The following is a 9,931-nucleotide window of genomic DNA, read 5'->3' as shown; positions in this document are numbered from 1 at the left end:
CGGAACTAAAATTACTTGCATAGATATTCGCAAAGTTAAGTTTTGTGCGTCACATTACCGCCATGAAATACGATACCAAAGAGATTGCAGTCTATCTCTTTGACGTTATTTTTTCAATTCATTTTTTTCACACCAGTTATTTAAGAGTTATTTACGACAGAAAAATACCTGTAATTATTCTAAACATATTATTGATTACTTTCTTAGGTAATTTACACACCTAGGTACCTACCTATTAGAAAATGAGAGATTTATCTATCCATATTTTTTGAATACATGAAATTCTTAAAAGAAAACGTAAAACTTGTGTTGATTTCACAGCTTTACAAAGTTAATTTAATCAAATTTACATGACGTAAATAACATAAAATTTCAGAATTTATTGGAAGACATTACGATAATTGCAACTTTTGACAGCTCGACTTTTTTACTCGTTCGTTGGTCAGTAGCAGAGTATATACATTAGCGGCCTGCACACACACAATCTTGTCTGCGTGAAAGCCTCGTGTGAGTGGGGTTAGTCGCGTCCAATCTTTCACGCGTGCCGTACGTCAAGTCGTTTTTTACACATTTTACCACGTTTAATCTTTCACGTGTGCCGTACGTCAAATCATTTTACTACGTTCGTCATAAATGGACGTTCGCAATTTCTCTCGTCAATTTATTACGGAACTTATGGGCATGTATAAAATATTCCCATGTTTGAGGAGAATCAAATCGGCGGCATATGAAAATAGAAATTTACGCATAGAGACTTTGTAGTAAAAAAATTCAAAGCCTTAGGGGTTCTTTTAGGAAAGAGTTTAAAAAAAGTAGAGGAAAGTCGACGTAGCGGTGGCGGAAGAGATGAAGTAGGTAAATGAGCCATCACTGTGGTATTACGATCTGCTGCTCTTCACGAAGGACCAAGAGCTTCCAACGGCAAACATGCCAAATATGGATTACGAGATCGGGGAAATTGAGGATGAATCTGTAATCAAATGATGAACTACTGTTCATTCCTAAATAATTTTTAAAATCATCGGGGTAGTTTTGACGTAATTCACGAATTAAGGGTAGGTGATCAAAACACCGTCTATAGTCTTTAACCCAGACTTTTCGTTTTTTGTTTCGACATAAACTCATACTTGCGCCTGCACAAGCTCAGCTAGTATAATATTTCTTCTTTGTATATCCATTTATAATGTACAAATTAAGTGTTTACAGATGGCTTCTTGTATAACAATAAAGCTAAACACTCACACGTTATATTTTGGCTATGTTGTGTGCGGATGTCAAGTGTGTCAAAATAACACACTCTTACTAAAACCATGCTAAAACTCTTGAATTGAGCCCTTGCCCGGAATAACGTTGTATCCAACAATATTCTTGTTTTGAGAAAAATGGAAAAATTTAAACCAGTTATGTTTTGTTATATTTTAAATACAATAAACATACAATTATTACGAGTTTTAAATGTAAAGTGGTGAAGAAAGGCAATTAAATTTGAATTTATTACAAAAAAATATAGTAAATTAGTGGAAAAATGTTGTAAGTAAGTATATGAAAATTTCACATAGGTACAACATTATTCCGCAAAATGTATTTTATTTTTTCTGCTTCACTCAAGAGTGCCTTAAAAACATACTCATCTAACATGAATTCACATATGTCATTGAGGTCTTTGAGCTAAGAATTATCTCCGTCTGCTTTCTGAACATAGTGTCCGACATTTGATTCTCATTACATGAGACGAGATGATGACTTTGTCCATTGTGATTCAGTAACCTGAATGCTAGCTGAATATTTGTCTTGATATTAAAATCGAGAACACATTCCGGATTCAAATTTTTTTGGCACAAACGCGACCTTGCAAAATAGAACTAGGAACAATTAAAAAAATGAAACGGTATTAGATTAAGTTACAATATAAAAAGCACTACAATGCCAGCATTATTATCAAAGGTACTGTTAGGTTATACGGAATACAGCGGAAAACGCATTTTGAAAATAGCCGATAAACTGGATTATTTGTTAGTTTAGGTTAGGTTAACCTAACAAATAATCCAGTTTATCGGCTATTTTCAAAATGCGTTTTCCGCTATATTCCGTATAATCGAACAGTACCCTATCAAACAACATTTCCAATAACAAAATGGATAAATCAATTGAGTACAATCGATTAACGTTCGACATAATAATAATAATATGTCGAACGTAATCATTTTATTCACGAGATTAACAGAACTGTCAAACGGTATACAACATTATTCCACAAAACTGTTTCGACGGGTCAATTGCAAGCTTAATAATATTTTTTCTGGATAAATACTCTTTTCCTACATCCTTCAGCTTCCTAGCTTTGATATTTATCCAGTTTAAAACATTAGAGATGTCCGTTTTCTTTCTTTATTCCACCACGCTTCGTGATATTGACGGACGGCGACGCCATTTTGACAATAACAAATACAACGTTCTTCCACAAACCAATAACTTTAAAATGCTGCCACAAGCCTAAATATTTTTCTTTGTCATATTACCTACCTTAAACGATGCCTAAAAACATACCCAACATTATTCCACCAATAACTCAACATTGATAATTTTGTTGGATACAACATTATTCCGGGCAACAGCTCAATTATTGTGTTACGCTCCGACTTCCACGATCACGCCGTAATGAACGCGCGATAAGCCTTTAGAGTTTAGACACTCAATCCCAGCGCGTGCTCCTCAAAACATGCGCAAAACGTTGTGCTATCGCGCAGGATATAGTTGACATATAAATTGTAGCAGCAGACATCTGACACGTGTGATATTACGCGCTCGATATCGGGTTCCGGCGCGTACGCTCCTGAGCATGCGGTAAAGAATGTGTGTAAAGGCCGCTATTGTCCTCGGACTTTTGGCTCGCCAGTGGAGCGCCTGCATTAATTATGAGTTTATGCATAGATAATATTATTTTAAATTCGTAAACTGGCAATTCTGTATCGAACTGTCAAGTCCATGACACTGTCCATAGATAATCACTAGTCATAGCTGTCATCAGATACCGTTTTGGTGTTGAAAGTTGTCGTCGTTCCGAGCAAATAATTTCAATAATTATCGTAAGCTTATTCGAATCGAATCTGTCAGTAAATATTTATCGAAAATTATTTATGCTTTATTAAAATGCCCTCCAATCACTTACCTCATTTTGCTAAAGGAGAAGTTATCAAAGGATTTGGAAGAGGATCAAAGCAACTCGGATGTCCAACTGGTATTTAAAAAAAAAATATATTTTAATCATACATATCTTTAGTAATATATTTTGTCATAATATTATGATTTCGTTCAGTAGACAACATTTCGAGACTTAAAGCGCGTTGACACGGTCCAAGTACACTTGGACCGAGTGCCACCCAAGCGACAGCTTCATACTAATTATTCCTATCCAAGCTACTCGGACCGCGTCCTACTCATCCAACTTAGCTTGGATAAGAATAATTAGTATGAAGATGTCTCATACGAGTGCGCTTGGATGGCACTCAGTCCAAGTGTACATGGATCGTACTTGGACCGTGTCAACGCGGCTTTATGCCACCGATTATGGTTATTATTGTGATGGGAAAAAATTTTGTCTTGCTTTGAATTTTTTTTAAATTTTTGACTTGCCAATCCAAAATTTTGGTTTTTATTTGTTCACTGTCAATCAAATCTATCGTTTTATCTATCATCAAATATCAGAATATAGAAATTATACTGTATTGAATGTTATAATGTTGTGTTACCATTTTAAGTAAACGCATACATTTAATTTTTCTAGCCAATTACCCTTCAAGTGTCGTGGAGACTCTGCCCAAAGAATTGCCGACTGGAGTCTATTACGGATGGGCTTCGGTTGATGACGGGGAAGTCCACAAGATGGTCATGAATATTGGCTGGTGTCCCTACTACAAAAATGAACAAAAATCTATGGTAACATACAGACATAATATAATGCTTCAGCTGAGTCTATGAAATAAAAACAACACTATTCACCACATAATATGAAAGTATTGTGTCATTACGTGAAGTTTGTTAGTTTACACTTGGCATGCAAAATGAGTCATTTAAATTTTGAACATAACTGTTGCGTCAATTACGTCTTTTCACGACTGGTTCTGATTGATCAGGTCATTTGATCCATGAATGACAAAACTTCTCCTTACTCTTCATCATACAAGTCATTTCCCTACCCCTGACTGTAAACCAAGTCACCGTGAATGTCTTCAGTCTTCACCGTTTAGGTCACTTCCCCTGAATGAAAGCCTACCCAAGCTGACTCCACTCCTCTCAGTCATATGCATTGCTATATTTATAAAAAAATCATTATATTATATCCTATTTCTATCCATTTCATCATTATAATGAACAGCCTGAGTAAATTCATTGCTGGATGAAGGCATCTACGATCTCCTCTTAATTCTATGAATTGCGTTGCTATATTGAATAATCGGTGTTTGCAGGCTAGCGAGGCTTGCTGCTAATGTCTTAAATACTGCAGTAATTTGAGGTATATCAGGCCATGGCTCCATTTGAGATGTAGCATCACTGAAGAAAATAGTCAACCACTTCTCAGTTATCATCTATTTTCGAGCCGTTTGAGTATATTAAAAATTGCAAATGCCCACTCTTAGGATAATATTATATATTATGTCATCTAATCGCTGTCCAATAAATTAAATTGTTGTGCACCTAGTTTTTTTTATATTTTATCTAATCTCTACCCAATAAATGTGGTTGATAGTTTTATCTTATACATTCTCCGAATGCTTCCTGTTTTCTGTATGTCAAAAGACTTTTTTTGAAGAACGTGTTTTTATCTGTTTTTTAGGAAACACATATCTTGCACAGATTTGATAACGATTTTTATGGGTCACAGCTTAAAGTATGCGTCCTTGGATATCTACGACCAGAGAAAAACTTTTCATGCTTGGATGACTTAATAGTTGCAATTAAATCTGACATTGACAATGCCGATAATGCTCTCAATGCTGATGAAAACTTATTATTTAAACGTCATGAGTACTTCGATAAGTAGAATTTTATCAAGGTGAACATTATCTTAATTATTATAATATGTGTGTATTGTTATTTATGATCATAAATTCTATTGTTATATTATGTATCCATTACATTTACATACCTACCTAATAAGATATTAAAACTGGTGTGATAATATTTTATAACCATTGAATTTGTTTTTGTCTATGACAGATGGACGTGTGGTAAGTTGGTATGGATTATACATCTGACAAAATTCATATATTGTTTTTAAATACATGTTTGAATCTAGGATATGGACTCAACAGCTTAAAAAGTAAATTATCATGTTCGCTCCTAATCAGAGTATAATATGGGTCATTTATATCACATATACTCTGATTGGAGATTATAGTATTAACAGATTTTTTTACGTGCAATAGTTTATATTCTAATCGATTTAAGTCTTGTACTTTTCCATTTGAGACATTTTTTGTGATCTGGGTTTTGCCTTTCTGCATCTTCATCAATGGAATAGTTTAATAGGCTATTCAACCAATCCATTGTGTCCTTGCACTGGATCAAATACATGTTGAAAAAACAAACATGCGTTTTTTGACCACCCACAGCTTTGCAATACAATGTACGATAGGTTAAGCAAGTGTTAACATCCATTTCTTCCATTCCTTTCCATTGAAGAAACAAGGGCTTGTAAAGCCAATGATGAAGATTTTTGTTTCATCGAAATGAAAAGATAATTGAGGGCCTGAGAATTAAATGGGTACAAGTAACCAATGAGTAAAAAATAGGAACAGTGTCACATCACTTATGACATCATTTATACATGAAAAATGATTCAATCGTATAACTGCTTTCTTAAAAACTAACCAGCATCATCTGCAATTTGTGTTCTTAGTTCAATGTAAACAAATATGTATGACTGACGAAATTTTGTGTGCACTATTTATGTTGTATCTTAATAGCCTACTCCATCCCTTGCCACTGATGCTAGGTACTTATCCTGATTTATGTACCTGCTTTAAAATAGTTTTAAATTACAATTCAACCTCTTAGGACCTAAGATATCTGTCTCAATTTCCTCGTGCTGCAGTGCGTAAGGCGCTGGCATTTCATCCGTGTTCAATCCTGGTGAGGACACAATATATTTATGTGATTTTCTCAAAGTCTGGGTGTTTGTGATTGTTGCACTTCTATTACTGAATACACTATTGTCATTGAGCCTTTGGGCCTGCTATAGTGTTAATTATATGTATAATATATATTCAAAAAAATAAAATATTACTTTAAGTGACAAAGAGACATTAAAAAAATCAATAGATAAAAAATGGTTCAATAAGCATTTCCTGAAAACACTTTCTTGTTAATGTTAGTGGAATATAAATTTACTTGTCTTTAGTGTCTCCTGTAAAGTAGAGAAATATGAGATACGTTTCTTTGATCCTATGGGGCCGAATTATTGTTGGGTTATATTGTAAAGGTGTCCGTTAATTTATCACTTCATTCGTTTTCATTATAACTTTTGAAATAATGAAAAAAAAAATACAAACTGTAGACAACAAATAATATTTTAATTCAATAAGTTGTTTATTATCAAGTTTTGAAAATAGAGTGCTCACAGATTGGAGCCCGTTCTCCGATATGTTCTATGACCATGGCCTCCCAGACCAGGATCTTTGTCGTTAAAAGCAGTGTGACGCTCTACAGAAATATTTTCCAAATAATGTTCCAGTTAAAATCCACTTGTATTTTTACAAGTATTTTTCAATAAATCCACTTGTGTTATGAAGTTTTCAAATATCGACACGCAATCAGTCCCCCCCCCTTGTGGGGGCCATGCCCATGCCACTACAGGTTTTTGTAAAAGAGAGGCTATTTCGTTTCGAATGTTATGCTTTTCTTCTCTTGTTGAGTTGCTGGCTTATTGTTGACTATCGATCACTTTAAAGAAAAAAGTCCATGGCCATCTAATCTAGCGGTGCACCGGCCAATTTAAATCTCCGTATTTCTTGATTTTGGTGTTTGTACCTACATTGTCATGTGAGCTGTGGCACCATTCTGTTGGAATAACATGTGCTGCGAGGCTAGTCTATTCTGCTTGTGTACCGTAAAGTTCTCTATGATTACTCTGTAACGGTCACCATTGATTGTAATTTTATTTCCCTGTTCAGTGGTCAGCAACCTATGGCAAGCGAAAGGTCGTGCAGTGGCACAGCATAGATTTTAGGTAATGGTGATAATGAAAAAATGTTTTTACTATAGTATGTATTATTATAGTCAAATAATTTTTCAGTATTGTTCTACTTTCGACTCATTTTAACAGTTTGAACGTTTAAAGCATGATTAGAAAAATCACAGCATAGTTATGGCTGATTCTCGTTATGCCTCGGTACATCAGAGTAAGGCGGAGTATTTTTGTTTTTATCAACCAAAATAATTTATGAATGCCAACTTGTTATGATTTTGGTAAAATTTTTTTTTTTGAAAAGCCAGAGTTCCACCGAAAAATGGCCTGAACTTGGGGCACCTTGCACATATCACTGATCTAGGACATGAAAAAACAAATGGGGTGATAAATTTCAGAATACGGATATATTGCATTTTGAATGTACTTATTGTTATTAACTCTCCACTGTACTTGAATTATTAAACACACAATATTGAGATCCATTTGTGTTTATTGTGATAGGAGAAAATTTATGTAATGCTAATTTTTTTATTGAAATTGTTAACCTTTTCAAAGATTTTATAAAGAATTTTGTAATAAATTCAATAAAACACAATGTCTATTGCTTTCTATTTTATCTGCATAATAATGAAAATCTGCTCTTCGATCAGTCATCCGTACGCCGAGTACGCCAAACCGCTCAGAAAACACAATTTACAGAAAATTAACCAGTAACTGTCAGCCAATGATAATATGTTTGGAATAATTCAAAATTTAATAAACTCTTATGATTAATAATTTCCATGACTATTTGGAAAATACTCCTAGAAATCAACACAGTCAGAGGATTCCATGCAGTTATGTACTTCTGTAGAGACAAAGGTTTTTTTCAATGAATATTAAGTATTCAGAGAAACAAAGCTACTTTTACTATTAAAAATGCGGTTAATTTGATAGGCCTTCCATTGATGCGTAGGTATTAGATCCGTCACTACAGTTTGATTAAAAAAAAAATCAAAAGATGTTAATGATAACCAAAAGGCCTTTTGGATGTATTTATAAGCCGAACAAACCAAAAACCGGCAGAGGGCGCTGCAACATTAAGGCCCTTACAGACACAATACAGGATTCACGTAAGTAGTCAGTTTCGCTGTTTACCGACTTGACTGCCCACACCAGTGCGACACTAGGTACATTCGGGAAGTTTGAATAGCTGATGTGTATCAGTGATATGAATAATTGTGAGCCAACATCATAAAATTTGTAAAATAAAATTAGGATTACAACAGCCGGCATCCCATGTACAAGGATTGAACGTTTTTTTTTTTTTTTTTTCGACCATGTCCGATCCTAATAGGATCATATTGTCGTTAAAACTAGAAAATTGTGTAACTCCGTTTTAATCGAAAATTGACTTTGAATGCCATCTAGTGGCCGTTGATAATATCTATCCGTCTTGCAAATTTTGTAATTCCAGAAAAATTGTATCATTGTTAAATCATGGATGATTTCACTTCAAAACCATACATTTGTATAGGAAACCATAATGTTTTTTGTCTCTCCTGTAAAGTAGTGTTTTTGGAGTTACACAATTTTCTAGTTTCAACGACGATATGGCCCTCCACAGAGTAGAGGTTTGTATTAACAGATTTTTTTTTTTACGAGAAATGGATGTCAGCCACTTGCTCAACCTATTAGATCCATACCCTGACTCGAACACATATTGAAAAACAATATGTGTACTTGCCAGACCCAGGATTCGAACCTGGGACCCACGGCATGATAGTCCAACGCTTATGCCGCGCGGCCACCGTGGGCTTGCAGGCTTATTCTAACATATCACTTAACATCGAAAAAGAGCTAATTGTGATAAATATATCACATTCATCACTTTACATATTCCGGCGGTTAATTATGTAAAAAACGTTGACCGTCTGAACATCAAAAGGTGATATCTTTTAACTGCGCCTTTGTCGGGTGTGCTAACGAGACAAAGTGCGTCAACTTTAGATGTTTCGAAAAATAATTACGTCAACATCTCCGTGTCTGGCTGATGACTGGAAAAATTGTAGGTTATGTTGACTGTTTGAGGTTTAATGTTTATTGAAAAAACTTCACTTTTGACGTTCGGGAACCAAAACCATATGACATGACTAATAAAATTGTAGGTTATGTTGATATATCATTACAAACTTCTCGTGTTCGGCCAGCACCATCTTTAGTATAGTAATAGTCGGCTGTGGTTCGGCGCACTACCGAGATGGTGCTAGTTTGGCTTTATCCGCTTGTTTTCGGTCTTATCTGCTTGGGTTCATCTTCGGATATCCGAGTTTGACCGACATGTCTACCAAGAATTATTAAAGGTAACTGTTATATCACATTTAGTGTCAAGAATTCCCAACGTGCTAATGTTGACCAATGTTAATAACGGAAACGTGCTAAAGTGATAACTGTTAAGAATAGACCTGCAGGAGTGGTTCTACCTTTGGGGTTAATAGGGATGGACTGCACCTCCAATTATATGGAAAATGGAAAACATTAATGTAAAATAAATATTCTTTGCTTTATGACACCTATTTACACTTCTAATATAAAATAAACAGGATGCAGCATTATTTTAATATTTTGTTTGACATTCTTAGCTATGGTTTTCTAAAAGTAATCAACGAAAATAAATCCTGCTCCACTCATATATTTTTTTTAGTCTTAGTTCATCTCTATTGAATACTGCTGTGTGGTAATAAGTTAATTAGATTAAATGCA

The 9,931-nt window shown here is 34.6% G+C and overlaps 1 protein-coding gene across 1 annotated transcript; it reads left to right on the top strand.

The window, feature by feature from the left end:
- Positions 1–2,990: 2,990 nt before the first annotated feature.
- On the top strand, positions 2,991–6,522 carry Rfk (Riboflavin kinase). Its single transcript, XM_085956853.1, has 3 exons — positions 2,991–3,238; positions 3,785–3,936; positions 4,835–6,522. The coding sequence occupies exons 1-3, from the start codon at positions 3,151–3,153 to the stop codon at positions 5,039–5,041; spliced, it is 447 nt and encodes a 148-aa protein (XP_085812979.1). The 5' UTR covers positions 2,991–3,150; the 3' UTR covers positions 5,042–6,522.
- The last annotated feature ends 3,409 nt before the right edge of the window (positions 6,523–9,931 follow it).

Source organism: Rhyacophila brunnea, unplaced genomic scaffold (assembly GCF_057557595.1).
Source record: "Rhyacophila brunnea isolate RB1 unplaced genomic scaffold, BYU_Rbru_1.0 scaffold_6, whole genome shotgun sequence".
Lineage (NCBI taxonomy): Eukaryota > Metazoa > Arthropoda > Insecta > Trichoptera > Rhyacophilidae > Rhyacophila > Rhyacophila brunnea.
The sequence above is the reverse complement of the archived record's forward strand: the minus strand, read 5'-3'. Positions and strand labels throughout refer to the sequence as shown.